The sequence below is a fragment of the Macaca mulatta genome, chromosome 9, assembly GCF_049350105.2.
Source record: "Macaca mulatta isolate MMU2019108-1 chromosome 9, T2T-MMU8v2.0, whole genome shotgun sequence".
In the NCBI taxonomy this organism is placed as follows: domain Eukaryota; kingdom Metazoa; phylum Chordata; class Mammalia; order Primates; family Cercopithecidae; genus Macaca; species Macaca mulatta.
The window spans coordinates 78,749,264-78,769,280 of NC_133414.1; the positions used below are offsets into that span (position 1 = coordinate 78,749,264).

The 20,017-nt window shown below is 46.7% G+C and overlaps 2 protein-coding genes across 5 annotated transcripts in view; one reads left to right on the forward strand and one right to left on the reverse strand.

The window, feature by feature from the left end:
- The first annotated feature begins 769 nt into the window (after positions 1–769).
- On the forward strand, positions 770–5,543 carry PCBD1 (pterin-4 alpha-carbinolamine dehydratase 1). 2 transcript variants are annotated; one of them, NM_001266886.1, is made up of 4 exons: positions 770–797; positions 3,431–3,562; positions 4,133–4,213; positions 5,012–5,543. In NM_001266886.1, the coding sequence occupies exons 1-4, from the start codon at positions 795–797 to the stop codon at positions 5,108–5,110; spliced, it is 315 nt and encodes a 104-aa protein (NP_001253815.1). In that variant the 5' UTR covers positions 770–794; the 3' UTR covers positions 5,111–5,543. The 2 variants fall into 2 exon arrangements, with proteins under 2 accessions (NP_001253815.1, XP_028709291.1); XM_028853458.2 differs by lacking the exon at positions 770–797 and adding an exon at positions 1,110–1,479.
- A 2,319-nt stretch (positions 5,544–7,862) lies between these two features.
- SGPL1 (sphingosine-1-phosphate lyase 1) overlaps positions 7,863–20,017 on the reverse strand; it is a 62,386-nt gene continuing 50,231 nt past the window's right edge. For all 3 annotated transcript variants that reach the window (XM_028826520.2, XM_077946649.1, XM_028826519.2), the window contains 7 exons: positions 19,453–19,558; positions 17,858–17,956; positions 17,019–17,168; positions 15,421–15,659; positions 13,493–13,639; positions 12,376–12,496; positions 7,863–11,841 (listed from right to left, as the gene is read on the reverse strand). In XM_028826520.2, the coding sequence (XP_028682353.2) occupies positions 11,701–11,841; positions 12,376–12,496; positions 13,493–13,639; positions 15,421–15,659; positions 17,019–17,168; positions 17,858–17,956; positions 19,453–19,558 (1,003 nt within the window). In that variant the 3' untranslated portion in view covers positions 7,863–11,700. The remainder of the gene's footprint in view (positions 11,842–12,375; positions 12,497–13,492; positions 13,640–15,420; positions 15,660–17,018; positions 17,169–17,857; positions 17,957–19,452; positions 19,559–20,017) is intronic.

A 20,017-nucleotide genomic window follows, 5' to 3' on the forward strand; every position in this document is an offset into this window, starting at 1 on the left:
ACCCAAAGCTCTAAAACATAGGAGAAAACTTTTGTGATCTCGTGTTAGGCCAAGATTTCTATGCGTACAACATCAAAATAGAAATCTATCAAAGAAGCATTTGATAAATTGGATTTCATCAAAATTAAGAACGTTTGCTCTTTGAAAGGCAGCGTAAGATAATTCAAAGAAAATATTTGAAAAGCACTGCCTGATCATGTCCTTATATCCAGAAAAAAACACCCTCAAAACTCGGTAAGAAAACAAACAACCCAATTTCTTTTTTAATGGGCAGGAAATTCAAACATGCTATTCACCAAAAAAGACTTATCCTTAGCAAATAAGTACATGAAAAGATATTCAATATCATTAGTCATCAAGGAAACTTGATATGTTCATAATCTTGATCTCAGTGTCGGTCTCACGAGGGAAACATTAAAATTCATCAAATTGTACACGTTGAATATGTGCAACTTATTGCATGTCAATTCTATCCAAATAAAAGATTTTTATAAAGAAATAAATAGTTATTCTGGCGCCCAGGGCCACCCAGCTGTAAGCGGCGGGCTGGGATTCCAACCCTGAAGTGGGCATTTGGAGCCCTCATGCTTCACCCTAGCTCCCTGAAACAAGCTCGGAGGATTGGCTCTGAGCAGCGAGGAAAGTGCTGGAAGGAAGCAGGCCGAGCGCGTCCCTGGCTGGGGACGTTAATCATTACCGGAGGGCGGTCCGAGCGCGGCCCCGCCCCGGGACGGCCGCCTGCGCGCCCGGCCGCCGCCTGCCCTCTCCGCCGGCCACCTGCTGCCGCCCGCGCCATGGTGAGTCCAGGGGTGCGCCGCCGCGATCGGGGCAGCGGGGCCGGGGCAGCAGCGGGCGAGGTGGGAGCGGGACGGGGCGGGGGAGGGTCTTTTCGAGCCTCCTGCGGAGCCGCCGGGGTCCGAGAGTGGGGTCTCTGCCCGGGTCCCTGTCGCCGGCGGCGGGGAGGGGAAGCTGAGGCCCTGAGAGGGGCATGGCGGGTCCCGGTCCCAGCCAGTTGGGAGGCCAGGCCTGCCCTGACCCAGGCCAGTGCTTGTTCCCGGACCCTGCTGGGGGCGGGGCCTACGACCTTACAGGGCCGGGGAGGACCGTGGTGGGAGAGTTCGCAGATCTCGTCCCCTTAGTGGCCCGATTCGGCTTTATACTGGGGTGGGAGCGAGAGGCAGGCTGAGTTTGCGCGCTCCTGTGCGTACCCGTCCGCGCCCCTTCCCGCTCGCACTCTGGATACAGGGTCTGTCCGCCTGGGACTCACGCTCTGAGCCCATGTGCGGTCCCGGGCTCCAGAGCCAGCCTCCGCGCCGGTTTGAGGCCGGTGCCCGGCCGCGGGGGCTTGGTGGCGCAGGAGCAGCCCTCCTCCCGGGCTAGCTTCCCCCACCTACCCCCGGGGCGGGGGCGGGCCCCTTGCTCTGCTGTAAGCTCGGGCGCTTCATCAGACCGTTTCTGGCCCACAGGCCTTCGGAGCAGGCAAGACTGGGAGGGCCTTTTGATGGGAGAGGGACTTGGGGGAGGGAGGATGAGTGGGGCTGTTTGTGAGGGGCGCTGAGGCCCCCAGAGATGCAGGCTTGGGAAATCGGCGACCACTCCCCACACCTCGCCAGAGGAGGCAAGACCTGGCGGGGATTTACTAAGCAAACAGGGCACCGTCCCCCTCTCCAGAGCCGGCACCTGGAAGATTTGTCAGTTCAGCCCCAGGCTCTGCGACTTGGGGGGTTCCAGAAGGCTCTACCGAGAAAGGGAAGCCTCCTAAGAGCTCACCTGGACTCACCCATCCCTTTAAGAGCCAAGGAAGTAAACAGTGGGCTCTGATGCTTTGGCTGACTTCTGGTTGTCTGGATACACGGACCAGGCAGTCAGCCACGGGGAGAGGGCCAGCTCTGGAGTAGAGACCTCCCTACTGGGCAGATGATGCAAATCGCTGCTGCCATTCAATCCCTGTAGCCATCTAGAGCCGAGGAGAGGAGAGGGGCCAAGCTCCCTCAGTCCGGAGAGAGCTCACGTTTTCAGGAGGGAAACAGGAGGGAAAAAAGACGGACTTAGGAAAGCACTGCGATGCTTCAGCTACCACAAATGCTACCAGGCCCATCACAAGCCTACTTGCCTTAGGAGGTATTTTTTTGTAATGCAGATGACATTTGCTTTATAGCAGTGGAGTTTCCTAAAGTGTCCCATTGGCACCTCCTGATGATCTGTGGAGGTAGAGGTTCTGCCAAGAGAGGTACAGCCACCTGGCTGGTAAATGGTGAAAGCGGGGCTCAAACTTCCTGCCAATCAACACATGGTGTTCAGTCTGCAGGCTGCCTCATAAAAGCTAAATTAACCTCCCTCACATTCCCTCCTCACCCCTAAGTATTTCTTTTCAATTCAGCACTCTATTTCTGCCCTTGGGTGGTGCTACTCTAGAAGCCTAGGTTCTGGGATCCGTTAAGGTCCTAGACCTGGATCCTCCTAGGATGAAACTGACCCTTGCTTCCTTGCATTCTCTGAGGTTCCACTCATGGCCTGAATTGTGCCAATTTGGGCTGCGTTGAGGGCACTTTGCACATTAGGTAAATAGGACAGGGCACTAGGTTTGCCAGCTGCCTTTGGCCAAGTTCCTTCCACTTTGGGGACTGAGTTCTGTGGCCTGAGCTTCCCAACCAGCCAGAAAAGCAGATGGAAAACCGGAGAACCTAGCCCTGGCGGCTCAGGACCAGAGGCTGCCTGGGAGCATGACTGAGGACCTACTAGAGGTAGTGCCAACACGGTCAGCTACAGTGTGGCTAAGAATGGGCTGGACACTTATTTTAAATGCAGCTCCTTTGTCCAGCCCCAGGGATGCTGACACACAGACAACACTGCGCCATCCCTGGCTAGGGGAGGGCAGGAAAGAACAGCAGACAAGTCGTTTCCCCTCTCTAGGCCTGTTTGCTCTTCAATACACATGAAAGTTACCGTAGGGACGTGGGGTGCATATGATAAAGTACATAATAGGAAAAGGAAGGGGGGACAGTCATGGTACTCTTCCTCAGAGGTTGTGGAGTAATATATTTGCATCTGGGATTTATTTTGCTTTTACGCCCTCACTGATGTAATAGATCTTATGGAGGGGAAGGTCTGTAAGGCTTTGAGGGCAGGATAGGGGAAGAGTGTCTCTGTCCCCGTCATATGAATTGCATTGCTTTTGGGATTTCCTTTCTCTGTGTGGAGTGTAAAACCCAAGACCTGAGAGCCTATCAGCGGACAAGCCTGGACCCCACCTCCTGGGCAGAGTGCCACCCTTGAGGGCTTCCAGCTTATTGCTCAAAGACCTGCTGCCCTTGGTCACCCACGTCCAAAGCAGCCAGTGGAGGCTGGCTAAGTTCCCCTAAAGGCTGGAGCCCCTGTTTTGACCTATAAAAAGAAATGCTCTTGGGCCTCGTTTTTTCCCCTCTTCTAGGCTGGCAAAGCACACAGGCTGAGTGCTGAGGAGAGGGACCAGCTGCTGCCAAACCTGAGGGCCGTGGGGTGGAATGAGCTGGAAGGCCGCGATGCCATCTTCAAGCAGTTTCATTTCAAAGACTTCAACAGGGTATGGCACCAGGGCGGGACAGAGTTTTCTGAGACTGAGGCTGATGGGGTCACCTTACAAAGCATGTTCTGTCCCTTCACGTCTCGTTAGCCAAGACTCTGAGACCCCACACTCATCCAGTTATTTGGATAACTGTGCCGGGGGGGATATTTATTTTCCTGCCTAACTCAGAAAGTATCATCTTTGGGGACTGGAGAGTAGGAGGATGTGTCTTGGGCTCTGCCTTCCTGGAACTTGTAGCAGCAGTCCTCTGAGGAGATAGTTCAAGTAGAAAACATGCACAGCTGAAGACATTTGAACCAACAGCCAAGACTGGCCAGACCAAAAGCCTGTTGTGGTGTTTCCACCTTGTTGGCGTCCTAAATAGCAAGACTTTCTTCCTACTGCAGGGACAATCTCTAACTCAAGCCTGAGAACCAGTGACAGAATGTCAAGGGGGAAATGATTTAAAGATAAAGGAGTCTCCTGGGGGGAAGTTAATTCATCCTCCTTCATCTAGGCCTTGAATTGGTGATGTCCAGAAGTCCTTTCTCTTAAAACACTAACCTGGCTCTCGCTCCACTTAAATAGGCCTTTGGGTTCATGACAAGAGTGGCCCTGCAGGCTGAGAAACTGGACCACCATCCTGAATGGTTTAACGTGTACAATAAGGTGAGTGATGCTGTGTGCCTCTGTTGTGCTCTGCCCCCGTCCAAATACTGCAAACTCTGACACATTCTGAAGGCTTTTGGACTTAACAATGCAGCTTTCTGACCCATAGGTCATCCACTCATCTCATTTCCAATCTCACTGAGATTGCACATGCCTAGAATCAACAAAAATACCCCTGGAAAAAAAATCAGTCTACTATAAAGAAATGCAAATTAAAAGATGCATGAGATAGTTGTGGTTAAAGTAGACATTAAGAAGGCAAAACCCAAGAAAGGAAAGGCTGTGGGAATCAGGCATATTTATTGAGTGTTCATAGTTCTAAATGGCTTTAATCTTGCTGGAGGTATGGAAGAATGAAAAAGTAATGAACTAAGAATGCACACACATAGCCAACCTATCAAATTATTTGCTTAATGAATGGAAACAGCCATTAAATATCTAGCATGTGCCAAAAGCTCTGCAGTCTCTGTTTATAAAAACAGTAAGGGTGGAAGAGGCCATCTGTGAATGGATAGTGTTTAGGAGCTGACATTGGTTTTGGTTTTGTCTTTAGCTTTTAGGTTGCTCTTGACAGTTGGATGTTAAGTTTTTATTCTATAGCTAAGTCACGATTATTTTTGAAAGACAGCAAAGGGGAGATGTAGATGATGTTGTTACAGACATGTCAGGAAGGAGTCCCCAGGAGAGACTGTAGTGGCCAGCTGCTATTCTGGAGCTCCTAGCGGGGCTGAGCCCAGCAGCTGGTGACTCCCTCCTGTTCTTAAGTCAGCAGAAGCAGAATTTCTGGTTTCGTTTCAGGTTCACATCACGCTGAGCACCCATGAGTGTGCTGGCCTTTCAGAACGGGACATAAACCTGGCTAGCTTCATCGAACAAGTAGCAGTGTCCATGACGTAGACCCTGCCCTTCCTCTTTGAATTCTTCAGGGGGAAGGGGTGACTGAACTGGGAATCTAGGGAGGGAGCTGAGGAGCCCCCGGCCTCCCCCTGCTCCCCTCCCAAGACCCAGCTGCCTCCATTGAGGGGTGAGTCCTTGCTGTGGGATGTGCCAGCGTCCCCACCACCACCAGGAATTTAGACCTTTTCCCTGCACCACTCTCTTCGTCCTGGGGGCTCTGTTACACTAATTTGAATAAGTTCTCCCCTTTCTTTTCAACTCCCCAGCAACAATGATTTTCTTGCCAGGCTGTGTCTCCCTAATTCTTTTCCCAGGAAGCTGTGATACAGGGTGAAATAAAGTCTTGTCTTAGAAACCAGGACCCTAAACCCCACACTATGTAACAGAAACACATGTGCTTTTATGTCTCAAATAAAACTATTATATCACTTGGTCTCAGACTCTAGAAACTTATTTTCCACAGGTCAATCCAAATTGGAGTCAATAGGCATTTAAATGAAAGCACTTCCTCTGTCCTAGGCACTGTTCAAGGTACTGGGAAAAGAGAGGGACCAGACCACCTTGCCTTCAGATTCATTATCATCTAGGGGATATCATTTGATTATCATCACACAGGAACACAAATTAACTATTACCAATTAACAATTAACTAGTACTAATTAACTATTACTAGGGTGAATTAATGCTAGATGGCAGGATAAGAAATGAGCTAAGGGGAACACAAGTGATTAATGGTGAAAAGGGCAAATCTGGAGGCTTTGAGTTATGGCTTGAAGACCTGAGTAGGATTCTTGAGAGGCAGTGATGGCTGTGAGAACACCATGAACACAGATAAGGGTGTGTAAGGGCACAGGTATTATATGCATTGTGGAACCTATGTCTAGAAAGGTAGTCTGGGGCCATATTACAGGTTGAACATTCCTAATTTGAAAATTGGAAATCCAAAATCTGAAACTTTTTGAATGCCAACATGATGCCCAAAGGAAATGCTCATTGGATCATTTTAGGTTTCTGATTTTCAAATTAGAGATGCTCACCTTGTCAGTATAATGCAAATACTCCAAAATCCAAAATCTGAAACACTTCTGGTCTCACACCTTTCAGATAAGGGATACTCAACCTGTGTTTTCTTTCTGGCTGTGATGGCTAATTTTGCATGTCAACTTGATTGGGCCATGGGGTGCCCAGGCATTTGGTCAAGCATTCTGGGTGTGTCTGTGAGGGTGTTTCTGAATGAGGATAACATTTGAATCAATAGACTGAGTAAAGCCTACTGCCTTCCCTAACATGGGTGGCCTCATTCAACCAGCTGAAGGCTTGTATAGAATAAAAGGGCTAAAAAGGGTTGACCCTCTTCCAAATAAGAGGGAAGTCCTCCTGCCTGACTGCCTTGAGGTGGGACATTGGTCCTTTCCTGCTTTTGGACTTAAACTGAAACATCCACTCTCCTTGGGTCTCAAGGCTGCAAGCCTCCGGTCTGCAACAATACCGTCTGCTTTCCTGGTTCTCCAGCTTGCCAACCGCAGACCTCGGGACTTGTCAGCCTCCATAATCACATGAGCCAATGCCTTATAAGAAATCTCTTTCTCTTTGTGTACTGGTTCTGTTTCTCTGGAGAATCCTAATACACAGGCCTATCATATCAGATACGGGAGATCTCAAATCCTGATGGTCTCTTCAGATTTCTTAAAATCTTAGCAAAGTTCTTAGGGCTTGCCTGGTTTTACTCCACAAGAGAAGACATAGGCAGCTTAGGAGCCGGCAGGCTATGTATCACTGGAGCAGTTAAAGAGATGGTTTGCAAAGTCAGTTCCCCAGCCAGGAACTCTCTAGGACAGAATATTCCCACACTGTGTCATGAAGAAGGGGGCCCTGAGAGCAGCCTCATCTCTACCCCAACTGCATGCTACACAAATTTCACCTCACATGTGTCATTATGCAGAGAGACTGAGAAGCCTTCTTCCTAATAGTTCTCACCCGTGTCTCCTAACCCAAGTACTAAGCTGACTTGTAAATGCCAGGGTCCCTTGGAGCAGGAATCTAGCAACGTCACAACTCAACCTGGATGAGTTGGTCCCCCAGCAAAGGCCAGGAAAGGGGCAGAGGCTGGAGGTTGAGAAACAAGCGTAATGTTCTTGTTCATAAGAGGGATTAGTAGGACCCCGTTCCTAGCATATATGCTAGTAAAGGATTATCAATACCTATGCTGATGGCAAACAAGATTCAGACAGTGGTCTCCCATCTGTTCCACTTCTGACTTAAATTTTTCCAAGTGTGCTTTGATCTGATGACTGGCGGATTGGAGGACAGATGCCAGACGCCGAGGTATGGACTATACTGTTACATTACATTCCTGCCTCTGCTTATTTTCATGTGTCAAGGGTTGAAAAATGTTTGCCCAGTGCAGGGACAGCTCATGCCTGTATTTCCAACACTTTGGGAGGCCAAAGAGGGAGGATCATTTGAGCCCAGGAGTTAGAGACTAGGCTGGGCAACATAGAGAAACTGTCTCTACAGAATATACAGAAAAATTAGCCAGGCATGGTGGCACACCTGTGGTCCCAGCTACTCGGGAGACTGAGGTGGGAGGATCACTTACGCCTAGGAGGTCAAGGCTACAGTGAGTGATGATCATGCCATTGCCCTCTAGCCTGGGTGACAGCGAAACCTCGTCTCCAAAAAATAAAGCCAACCTTGGCAGCACTGCAGCTGTATGAAGCACATGTATGTGAGACAAAGACACAGGTAACACTTTTTTTTTTTTAAGAAATAAATAGGTTTATTCTAAAATTAATCCAAATAATTGAAATTCTAGGGAAAGATATTAAGAAGAGAAGAGATTACAAGACAGAGGAAAGCATAAAAGAAAATAAGGCAATTAAAACTTCAAATCAAGAAAAGGTTCTCAAAAATCTGACTTTGCCTACCCAGGTATAGTTGGTGGCTATCAAATTAGGACTCAGTAATTACTTGTGTCACTGGCTGAAAGCTGCTCATTGCTGCCAAGAACCTACAGAGAAGGCAAAGGGGCTTACGTACAGCTGTATGGAGCAGCAATAAGCACCCCAGACATGGCTTCCTAGATGAGCCAGGCCTCCTCATCCAAGCATATCCTGGATCCTCCTTCTCTCTGGTTTGCAGGTACTTAGGAACTAGGCCATTTGGCAGAAAACTGTAGCAAAAAAGCAGTCCTTGGTTTGATTCTGGCAAAGTCTGAATGGGCTAAAAGTCAAAAGGAAAAGCTGGGTTATCTGAATGACAGCCTTCAGATCCTGACTAACCCTTTGAAAAACTTCTCATTTCTTATTCATAATAGAATAAGATGTCCAGCAGTTACATGTGTGTGAAGATGATCTGAAGAGCTCTGTCAGCCCCTAAACCAAATGCAGGGCTTGAGGCCAATGCCCTTTGGTTAGACAGAACCACATTGCCCAGACGGCTAGAGACCACCCAGACAGCTCAATCCATCATTAAGTTATTGTAAGCAGCAAACTGTAAGCATAAGTGGATGATGAAGATGGAAAAAAATGTAAGATAGGGCCTGTCCCTGGCAAACTAAGAACGTGAATTTCAGACCTCTCTGAAATAGGTACGACTACCACTCCCAGTACAGGGACCAATCAGCAACCTATTAAAATGCCTGGAAATGAGATGGATTGCTGCTTAACTGTGTCTCTTTCATTGCTCGTGGTATCAGTGGGCACACACGACCATTTCACCACCAGGGGGCAATCTCTCACCAGGAGCCCATTCAAGCATGGCCACTGCCCCGTTTGTGATCTCGTGTGTGCCCAAGTAATCAAATGAATGCAACCATCCACAGTAATTACAATTAGGGTCATTTAACTATTTAATTGCTTTTTGAGATTATTGCTGAAATTAGGAAAGGAGCATTGAAATGGTAAGGGGGAGGTTAGAGAAGACAGATTTAAAAGAAGCAAGTACCTTTTTCCCAGTATAAAACTCGTAATATTAAAAGTGACTCAGCAGTGTATTCACATGACTACTTAAGTCTGATGCAGAAACAAGACAGTACAGTTTTTGCAGAGGCCGATGTGACATCTGCATACAACATGATACTATTAAGACTCTCTACCCACCTCTGCTACAGAGTAGCTGCTATATGCACGCATACACAAAAATACAAAATGAAAAGCCTATAAAAGTCTTAAGTCAAACTAAGGCTCTTAATTGTAAATTAAAGTGGCTACAGTAGGTCCCTTTGAAAAACACCATCTCCCCTGGCACCAATGTTGTCACAGCACAGAGGAAGCGAGTGGCTCAGGGTCTGGTCCTGGGGAGACACTCTATAGGGGCACAAGCTTCTCCATCTTGGCGGCTGGCAAGCCACAGTGGTGTCTGCTGGGTGGCTCTGGGTTCCTGGACCTCATCCAACATAATGCACTGACCACACAGCTCTGACCACAGCTACTCTCAAAGAGGTACCTGCCAGATCTCCCTCTGACACACACACACACACACACACACAAAACCCACTCTTGGATCCCACAATGCACTGCGGGGCAAACAGGAAACAAACACACACACACACACACACGAATGCCACACCAGCCCTGAATGGCATGACCAGCTAGTCACAGTTGTTGGGTTAGTAGTACAGTGCTCAAGAACACTTCAGACTAACATGCCAAGGAGCCTGAGGAAAAGTCTGGTAGTCACGGCTCTCCCAGCCAGCATTCCCAGTGGAGGAAACTAGAAGATACCAGCTTGAGGAGGCTGAATATTCAGGAGTCCCTGAGATGGGGAAAGGAACAGAGGAAAGTGTCTCCTGACTCGTCTTAAGTACTGCCCTCCCCAAATAGAAACCTCAAAGACTGATCCATTTCCCCTAGGCCCTGGGCCAGGAGTAGCTCACTGCTCACTGCTGTGGAGAAAGGCACATGATATGATGTCATTAGAGCAAGACAGTGGCTCAGCCTACAGGAGAGTTCCCTACAGGGGAAAGAGGGCAGGAAGTGGGCGCGGGGTCTGGTCCTGTCCCTGCACCACCCTGAGCAGCTAGTCTTGGGAAGGGATTACAGGCCCTGGGCCATAGGCTGCTCGCCATTCTGCTTTCCTATCCTGTTTCTCTCCCTGTACTGCTCCCTTTTAGCCAGGGCTGAGAACTGTCCAGCAACTGAGGCAAAACTGCCATAGTACCTCTGAAAGCTGAATCAAGGGGGAAGAGGCAGAAGAACACACTACTAGAGAAAATTTTCCTTGCTATGGGTGCTCTTTCACACCCACCTAGGGTAAGTCAAGGCAACTTGTGAAGGTGCTTTGAGCTGTTCCTTCAAGCAAACATATTTTCATTACATAATGGCTTAAGGGTGCAGGGAAGGATCACCACCAACTTTGGTGACATATTTGAATCTGGGTGTTCATCCTACTCTGATATTCAGAAAAGCATAGAAAAAGGCCTGGTGTCTGCTCATCACCAGCCCAGGACAGGGTTCAGATGTATTCTGACCACTGCCAGTTCAGGAAGGCAGCACCATGGCCAAAAGCTCCTCCATTATTTGGAAACCATGTTTTCTTCCTAGTCCATGGTAATAAGAACAAGCCAATGGGAGCATCATTCCAATAATAATCTCCAAAGATGGTGGCAACCAAGTGTCAAATGGGGACTGCAGGCACAGATGAGACCACCCCAAACCCTGCCTGGGTGGATGAAGCAGGTATGTTAGAATAATCCTGTCCTGCAGAATAGGGAACAGCAGCTTGGTCGATCTGTGTCCTGGAAAAAGAAATGAGTTGCAATAGAAGTGATTCTAAGAGAGACAACGAACCTACTCTTAAGAAAGAGAGGGCCAGGCACGGTGGCTCATGCCTGTAATCCCAGCACTTTGGGAGGCTGAGGCAGGGAGATCACCTGAGGTCAGGAGTTCAAGACCAGCCTGGTTAACACGGCGAAATCCTGTCTCTACTAAAAAAAAAATAGAAAAATTAGCCAGGCATGGTGGCGGTCACCTGTAATCCCAGCTACTTGGGAGGCTGAGGCAGAAGAATCGCTTGAACCCAGTGGGTGGAGGTTGCAGTGAGCTGAGATCGTGCCACTGCACTCCAGCCTGGGCAAAAGAGCAAAACTCCATCTCAAAAAAAAAAAAAAAAAAAAAAAAAAAGAGAGAGGGCTGTAAAAGCCTCCTGCTTAAAGTACACCTCACACCCAGCTGGGGAAACATCTGTTACGTAAATGCCTCCTGCCTGAGATAACAAAGAAACTCTAGCTATCTCAGAAACTGTACCCCAGCTTCTCTAAAGAATCAGGACAGGTCAGAGCTACCACACAATGTTTAAGTGAAGTTGAAAGGTAGAGTTTAGAAAAGGAAATAGTTAAAACAATTCCTAGGGTAACATTTATAACAAGGGCAAAATCATTATGTAATGGAATTCTCCGGGGTCTTCAAATGAAAAACCACAAAAGGAAGACAAGAGGAAGAACAAGAATCCTGAGGCTCAAGCTGTCTCATGGTGTATCTTGAGTTGTGCTCTATGGAGCAAGACCAGATGTCAAAGTTGTGCACGGCCTGTTTCATACCCAAGAACCTTCTGAAGGCTGGAAGCCCCTTGAGACTAGAAAGGGTCCAAACTCAGCGGGGTTTTGGAGAACCATTCATCTGGCTGCCCTGGGTGACAGTGTCCGTGCTGTACAAGCTGTCCAAGAAGACCGAGGACAATTCTGCAACCATATTCCTGTCAACAGTTGTCTGGGCCATGCCATAAATGGCACCCTACAAATCCAAACAAAGAGACATTTATTAGTGAGGCTGGGTCCAGGAGCAAGAATAAAACTGTGGCAGTGAGCCCCTTCTCCCCGAATCCTAGCGTCGCGTGTGCACTGCCCCACCCCATTTCCACCTTAGGCATCCCATCACTCTATCAGAAAAGTAGGTGGCGTAGTCAATTTTTCACAGGGACTTTCCAGTCGGCCTTTTTGCATAAAGGGACTAGCCTAAGAAAATTCCAGAGAAAACATGTTTACTATCTTTCCTGTGTCAAAATTTTCTTTTCAAATGGACACTGCCACCAGCTGCTTTTATACAGAGGTCTCTAACTTACAAGGTGCTTTATAGTGTAGCTCATTTGAGACTTCAGCAACCCTAAGGGGTGGGTGATGCAGAGATCATCAGCTCCAGTCAACAAATAAAAGATGTCTGTGGCAAAGGGGCAGAACCAGGAACAGACTCCAAGTCATTTAATTCTTTCAAACTCTCCACCAACACCTAAATTTCCAAGAGAAGAAAAAAAACTCCAAGTGTCCCTACCATTCCTGTGGTCTTCGCTTTAGGATTCTTCATGATTTGAGTGACAGATTCTCGAATGTCCTTTAGGAATTGTATAGCTATGCGTTTCCGGGCGTGTAGTAATGTAATGCAGAAATGAATACTAGGAAAGAAGAGAGAGAGATGAACCTTGAAGAAAGAAAAAATGTTCTAAAATAATACAGCCCCAAATATGGGAATGTCCTGGTTGCCCTTTCACATTATTTCTGACAAGTGTAGTCATCCAAGTTGTTCCCAGTCCCGGGAATCTGGGCTGTCTGATGCTTGGGGTGTCAGGCATGGGCTGGCCTCAGAGCTTCTAAGCGCGACTGAGAACCAAGCTAAGAGGATGAACAGGGTTGGCTGCTTTGTCCCACCCATCCCCTCACAAATTCCACCACCACTGCTTCAACCACATCACCGTCAATGGAACACTTTTATCTTAGATAATCAGCCCCCATGTGCTCTCGTGGGGACAGGGTCACATGGCTGGGGTCTTAAAGGACTTCAGAGCACAGAAGAAATTCTACCTTGCCCTGAAGGAATTTAGTGGGGTTTAGTGGAATTGTGAAGAGGGAAAAAGATAGTCCAGATGGGACCAACGTGTGGAAGGCTAAGTTGTACACAGAGGACATAAACAGACCTATACTCAGTTGGAGTGGTGCATTTACGCAAAGGTATCAAGGAAGATTAGGTTAGAAAAGTCTACTAAAGAAGGCAGTAGCAGGTCTGAATGATCAGAGACCCCCTGGGAAGGTCTTGAACTAAATATTAGCCAGGCAACGAGTATTTTATAATGGCTGTGTACAAGATGGATTGGAGAGTAGAAAGGCTAGAGAGTGGGAGAAAACCTCATGACTAACCACTGGTCTAGGGAGGTTGTCATCTAATTCTGCCAGAGTTTAAAGGTCTTGTTCTTTGTATCTAATTCTGCCAGAGTTTAAAGGTCTTGTTCTTTGTATCTAATAATTCCAGGTGATAAGAGAGAAATCCTTTAGATATTACAGTTGCTACTAAAGTGCTAGCCTCTAGCAGTCAAACTCTATACTTCAGGTTACCGTACCCAAGTTCTTCCAAAGTCATGGAGCAAAACAAGGCAAAGAGGCTTCTTCAAGCTTACCTGGGTGGGAACTGCAACTGGTTCAAGTTCCACCCCTTAGCAGTCATCAGGTTTGATAGTCGGTAGATGTCAAAATCACGGGATCCCAGAGCAATGACTGACAATTGGGGATTCCCAAAAACAAAGATGCCTTTGATATTTTCCAGTCTTAAAAAAAAATAAATAAAGGAAGAAAAAGTAAACCCAGTCACATATAGTCCTCTGGTCACTATCTCTTTAATCATTCAAAGTCTTCCTTATAATGAATGCAATCTAACCCATTGGGCTTTAGTCTTCTCATCTTCAAAAAGAAGGCTACACTGGGATCACTGGTTCTCACTGAGATCAGAATCATAGACGGAATAATAAAAATATTCCAAGGCCCAAACCCCATCTAGATCCAATCACTCAGAATCACTGACTTCAAACCTGTCTACCCAACTACCAATTATACTCCCCTAGATGTTTCTGAGACACAAAAGATGTACTAAAAAAAATTTCTGGAAAAATAATCTGCTCATCTCCACAGTTCTAAAAAGTCATATATAATCCCTAAAGCAAGAAACAGCATAGCAGGTCTTAACAATGGCCCTATCAGAGCTATAGGAGGACCTTTTATATATATATATAATTTTTATTTGTTTGTTTGCTTATTTGAGACAGGGTCTTGCTCTGTCACCCAGGCTGGAGTGCAGTGGTGTTGTGATCATAGCTAACTGTAACCTCAAATTGCTGGGCTTCAAGCAGTCCTCTTGCCTTAACCTCCTGAGTAGCTGGGACCAAAGGTGCACACCACCACATGTGGCTAATTTTTATTTTTATTTATTTTTGAGATGGAGTTTAATTCTTGTTGCCCAGGCTGGAGTGCAATGGTGCCATCTCAACTCACTGCAACCTCCGCCTCCCGGGTTCAAGCCATTCTCCTGCCTCAGCCTCCTGGGACTACAGGCATCGCCACCACGCCTGGCTAATTTTGTATTTTTAGCAGAGATGGGGTTTTTCCATGTTGGTCAGGCTGGTCTCGAACTCTGGACCTCAGGTGATCCGCCCGCCTCGGCCTCCCAAAGTGCTGGGATTACAGGCATGACTCACCACACCCGGCCTCATGGCTAATTTTTAAATTTGTTGTAGAGATAATGTCTCACTATGTTGCTCGCGTTAGTCTTTAATTTCTGGGCTTAAGAGATCCTCTTGCCTTGGCCTCCCAAAGTGCTGGGATTACAGGCCTGAGCCACCGCACCTGGCCAAGGACCTTTTTCAAATGAGAAATGCCTGCTGGCAGCTTTCCTTCCCCCTCAATATACTTAAAAAGCCTCCCCAATCCAAGTGACACATAGAGAGATGGGCAGATAAGATGTTAACAGATACATCAGACAAAGCATGCAGCCTGTTCTGGCTTTGGCTTAACCCAAGATTTCATTGTCCTCGTTTCCTCTTTCCTTCTGGCCCATTTCTAATTATTTTCTTATTCCAATGATTCTTCAAGTATGATTCCTGGAGCAGTAGCATCAGTATCTCCAGAAATGGAAGTCTTTAGACCCCATCCCAGTTCTACTGAATCAGAAACTCTAGGGGTGGGCCCAGCTATCTGTGTTTTAACAAGCCCTTCAGGTGATTAGGATGCATGCTCAAGTTTGGGAATCACTGTTCTAACCATTAAATTGTACAATGGTTAGGGGAAGAGCTGCAAGTTGTTAAGACATTCATAGAGATGAGACAACCTACAAATGAGGCCCCCATCTCTGAAGACCCTCCAAAAGTCAGGGCAGAGAAAGGGAGCTTATCCTCCCAGGCCAGCACCACACTCCTTAGCTGCTGCCCTAAACCCTCTGTCTCGCGGGAGACAACAGGTGGGCTAGGGCTATGGATACTTAGCCAGGCAGGTGCCTTGAGCCTACTAGGAAAAAAAAAGCAACAGACAAGGCAGAACCCCAGTCTTCCACACATACTCTGACTTGAGGAAGCGAGCAGTTTTGATGATCTGTTTGGTAGCTTCAACATAGCCGTTCTCACCGAAGTGCATCAAGGCAGCCCAACAGGCTGCGCTAATGCCACCAGGCCGTGAGCCTGCGATGGTTGGGGAAGCATAGATGCCACCCTGCCAATCTGTATCAACGAAGAACTGATAGTTCCTGTACTTCTTGTCACTATACAACACCAATGATGAGCCTTTCGGGGCGTAGCCATACTGTGGAAGAAGCAGCAGACAAGAAAAGTGAGAGTACAGTTCTGTCTGGCAGATCTTGTCCCAGAACTCTCATCATGCAAAGGAAATCCTATATATTTCTCAGTTTCTCTGTTATGTTTCCCACTCACATTAAAGATTCAAACTTAAAATGCTAAAGGGTAGTAGGAACTTAAGAGACAGAGTTTAAATTCTCTATGTTAGGAATGAGGAATCTGAGACCCAGGGAAGAACAGTGCCCAGTTAATCGGTTTACTCCCTCTCTTGCCCAGCATGTGGTTTACCTTATTTAAAGTATTTCTCTGGGGGCCATATGTCAGGATAAAAACAAGGATAAGTTTGCAGTGGAAGCCAGGAAAGGATGGAATTTGACACTTCGAGTTAAAATCACCATCTGACCCCCTTCCCATCTTTTTTGCTTAGTATTACTAAGAATATTATGCTTATAAGAACATAATGGTGCTCAGAATCTAAAAGCTACTTAATCCAGCTTTAAAATGAACTATGTAACTGGTTTCCTTATAGAACATCTGACCCCCTAATAACTCTTACTAAAACTAATATGAAACTAATTTCATTACCTGAACCATCCAGAAACGGATGGTTATGGGAAAAGGACACAGGCGCTATCTGGGTGGTACGGAAAAAACAGATGCTGACCGAAAATCGGCTGCAGATCACACAGATTTTGAAAAACAAGTCTTTAATATACTTGAGTTTAAAACAAGCCCTGAAAATGCAATCAAAACAAGGTACACATTCCTGAGGCTGCTAATACTTCTTCTACATCTGGATGTATATTCGATAGCATTATCAACTGATCGAGACTTTGTCTCAGTCCACCAAGGGTGGCAGGCATGGCCATCTCAAATGCTGAATGTTCCTGAGCACACAGGTTCTTCCCCTTTCCCAAAGGACTCTTACGTCAACATTCGCTTGTCATGTAGGCTCAGCCCAGTTGCACAGCAGCTCTAATGTTATCTACCAGCATGGGAACTCCACTCCCAACCCTCACACTCCTCTACCCTCCACCTCAAATCAGCTCAAGGCTTCAGGGAGCTTTTTAAACAAGGGCCACTACACTAGCGTGCTCTAGTTACACACAGTCAGTGGATACAGAAATTCTCCTAGCCAATTTGAGATAAAGGTAATAGGTTCATTTTCACTACTGCTTGTCACCTCTACCACTATACCCCATCACCTGAACCAGCTGATCTGGTGACGGTAAAGAGAGAGTTCAAAACATGCCTCTGAGGAGAATTCTATAGTTAATTTTATACTTTGGGGAGAAGCTACCAATTTATTTTATCAATAATAGTCAAAATAATCAACTGGTAACACTTGATCTCCTCCTTAGCTCACCTTATGGGTGTCAGCTGAAATGCTGGTTACACCTTTCACCCGGAAATCAAATGGGTGCTCCAGTGGGTATCCTGCTTTCTCCATAAAGACGATGAGGAAGCCTCCCAGACAAGCGTCAACATGAAGGGGTATTTTGTATTTGACAGCCAGCTTGTACCAAAAAACAAAGAACATAAGAGAATTTCCTTTATAGCCCTATAATAAAAACTGCAAGACATGGGCGGAAAGATGGGCTATAAACACAAGGCTGTTTTGTATTATGCCTCCCATGTTTTTAAAAAATGGCTATTTTTAACATTCCCAACAAAATTTATCTTTCAAATGTATCTTCCCTTCAAAATAATTCATCTGAAATATGGTATCTATTTTGTATTTAAATATGCATGACCTCAAACTCCCTGCAAAATCAAGCAGGAAATGAGTAGAGCTCTGATTTAGGCTGCCTCTGGCGCAAGGGAAAGGTCCTGTTCAGTCACTACAAGATGAGGCGCAAGGGAGAGGGAGGTGCTGAGGGGCAGCTTATGGAATATCACCCTTTGGTGGGCACATTCCTACATGCAGATTATTTCCAGATCTCAATCTAAAAGGCAATACTATTTCAGAATATCCAGTTTAAAAGGCCTCAGCCTTGTACTATCCTCCCCCACAGCAGAGACTAGCAACTCTTAGAGGCTTCAAACAGAGCTGCACGGCTTCCCCTAGGGCTGATGAGAGTCACTCATCACTACTGTGGTCAAACAGGAAAATAAAAATCACTTCTTTTTGCCAAGTACTGCCCCATTAGGCTTTGTTTTAAAATATCCATTTGCCTGCCATAGCAGCCCATTTCTCTCATATACCTTGGCCACTTCAGGGACAGGATCTATTACACCATGAGGAAACTGTGGGGTAGAACAGACGAGCATAGCAGTGTTCCTGGAGATGGCTCTTCTCATTGCCTAGGGATTTAAAGTTTAAAGGAAAATGAGAATCTATGTCACAATTACTCTTCTCTTCTGCTGCCAAGAGCAATCTGGGCTGCCAGCTTAGAGTTCCAGTTCCACTAGTACCCCCTCCTTCACCACTCCAACTGGGAGAAGACTGAATCCCACCATGGTGACAGGACACGGGCGAGTCCAGGTAAGTCCATTTGGAGAATAGTCTGAGAGCACAAAATAAGAAAAGAATCGCTGTGGGGGCGAAAACAATATTGAGCTAAGAGGCCAAAGAGCCAAACGTGAACCCCAGCCCCACAACCTACCAGCAGTGAAACCCTCAGTACACTACTTCAGTCTGTTCGTCTGTTATCTGTGAACTACAAAAATGTAACAGCTTCATCAACCTCTCTGGAATGTCATAAAGCTCAAATGGGATTCTGACAGAACACTGAAACTAGAAAATTCCTCTATACAAACGTGAGGCATAAAAATAATCACTATTATAATGACAATGGTATTAATTCAAGCCAATCTAAACCACAGTGAGAGTCTTTTTTTTTTTTTTTTTTCTGAGACAGGGTCTCACTCTGTCACCCAAGCTGGAGTGCAGTGGTGTGAACACAGCTCACTGCAGCCTCAACCCCCTGGGGCTCAAGTGATCCTCCCACCCCAGCCTCCCGAGCAGCTAGGACTACAGGTGCACGCCACCACGTCCAGCTACTTTTTAAAATTTTGTGTAGAGACGGGGGTCTCACTATGTTGCTCAGACTGGTCACGAACTCCTGGGCTCAAAGGTTCAAGTAATCCTCCCTCCTCGGCTTCCCAAAGTACTGGGATTACAGATGTGAGCCACCATGCCCAGGCCATGGTAAGAGTCTTAAGGGAATTGAGTCCATGTTCATTTTACAAATAGAGAAAAGAAAGGAAAAGTGATGGTGCTGACAGCAAAACCTGTGTCTCTCAAGTCCCAAGTTAGTGACTAGATCACCTCCCTTTCAGAATTCATGAACCTAGGAAAAGACTGAGGCCAGGAGCGGTGGCTCACGCCTGTAATTCCAGCACTTTGGGAGGCCGAGATGGGCGGATCACGAGGTCAGGAGACCGAGACCATCCTGGCTAATATGGTGAAACCCCATCTCTACTAAAAATACAAAAAAAAAAAAAAACTAGCCAGGCGTGGTGGCGGGCACCTGTAGTCCCAGCTACATAGGAGGCTGAGGCAGGAGAATGGCGTGAACCTGGGGGACGGAGCTTGCAGTGAGCCAAGATTGAGCCACTGCACTCCAGCCTAGGCGACAGAGCCAGACTCTGTCTCAAAAAAAAAAAAAGAAAAAGAAAAAAAAGAAAAGACTGAAGCTGCAGTCAATCACCACTATCAGTGTAGTTTTTCATATTCTGGCTGCCACAATCAAAGGCAGTCAGACCCGTCTAAGTGTGACTGGAAACGGCTAGTCAACAAAAGGACCTTTCTGCCATCAGAGCCCAGCACAGACAGTGGGCCCTCCAGAGGGACTCACCCGCACATCCACCTCCATCATCTTCGTCAATGGGACCCGCACAATCTTCATCCCAAAGTAACTGGCTGCTTTGTTAAATGCAGCATGGGCACTTTGGGGAGCCACACTAGATGACAGGGAAGAGAATAATAATGAAATTCAGACCAAAATAATAGAAAACATCATTAGCAGCTAATCTAAATTACCGGGAGTAAATTCTGATTATTTTCCCCCAAATTAAAAGTGTTCATACTGCTTTCTTTTTAAGCACGCCCAAAAAGAGGCCCACTGATTTTCTGCAGAAACTTCCCTCCTATTTAGGAAATCATTCTGGCAATAGGAAGAGGACTCAGAAGTGATCCCACAGTGAGGGATTCAAAGCATAAAGCAAGGCTGGCAGGCGGAAAGCTGGGGGACAGAGACTTTGGGTGAGAGCAACACAAGGCAGAGCAGGCTAACAGCTGCCTACCAAAGACAGGCACCTCAGTGAGAATGAGAAGAAGGCTTCCCGGCACAATGCGTGTTCAAGCAGAAATGTGAACACAGCGGCCGAGCATCAGCTCAGTGGCCCCTTCTCAGTGGCCCC

Bases quoted from the DNA above. Each gene is read 5' to 3' on its own strand.
- PCBD1 (NM_001266886.1), top strand. The intron at 3,563-4,132 runs GTATGGCACCAG...CCACTTAAATAG, and splicing joins ATTTCAAAGACTTCAACAGG to GCCTTTGGGTTCATGACAAG. The intron at 4,214-5,011 runs GTGAGTGATGCT...GTTTCGTTTCAG, and splicing joins GGTTTAACGTGTACAATAAG to GTTCACATCACGCTGAGCAC.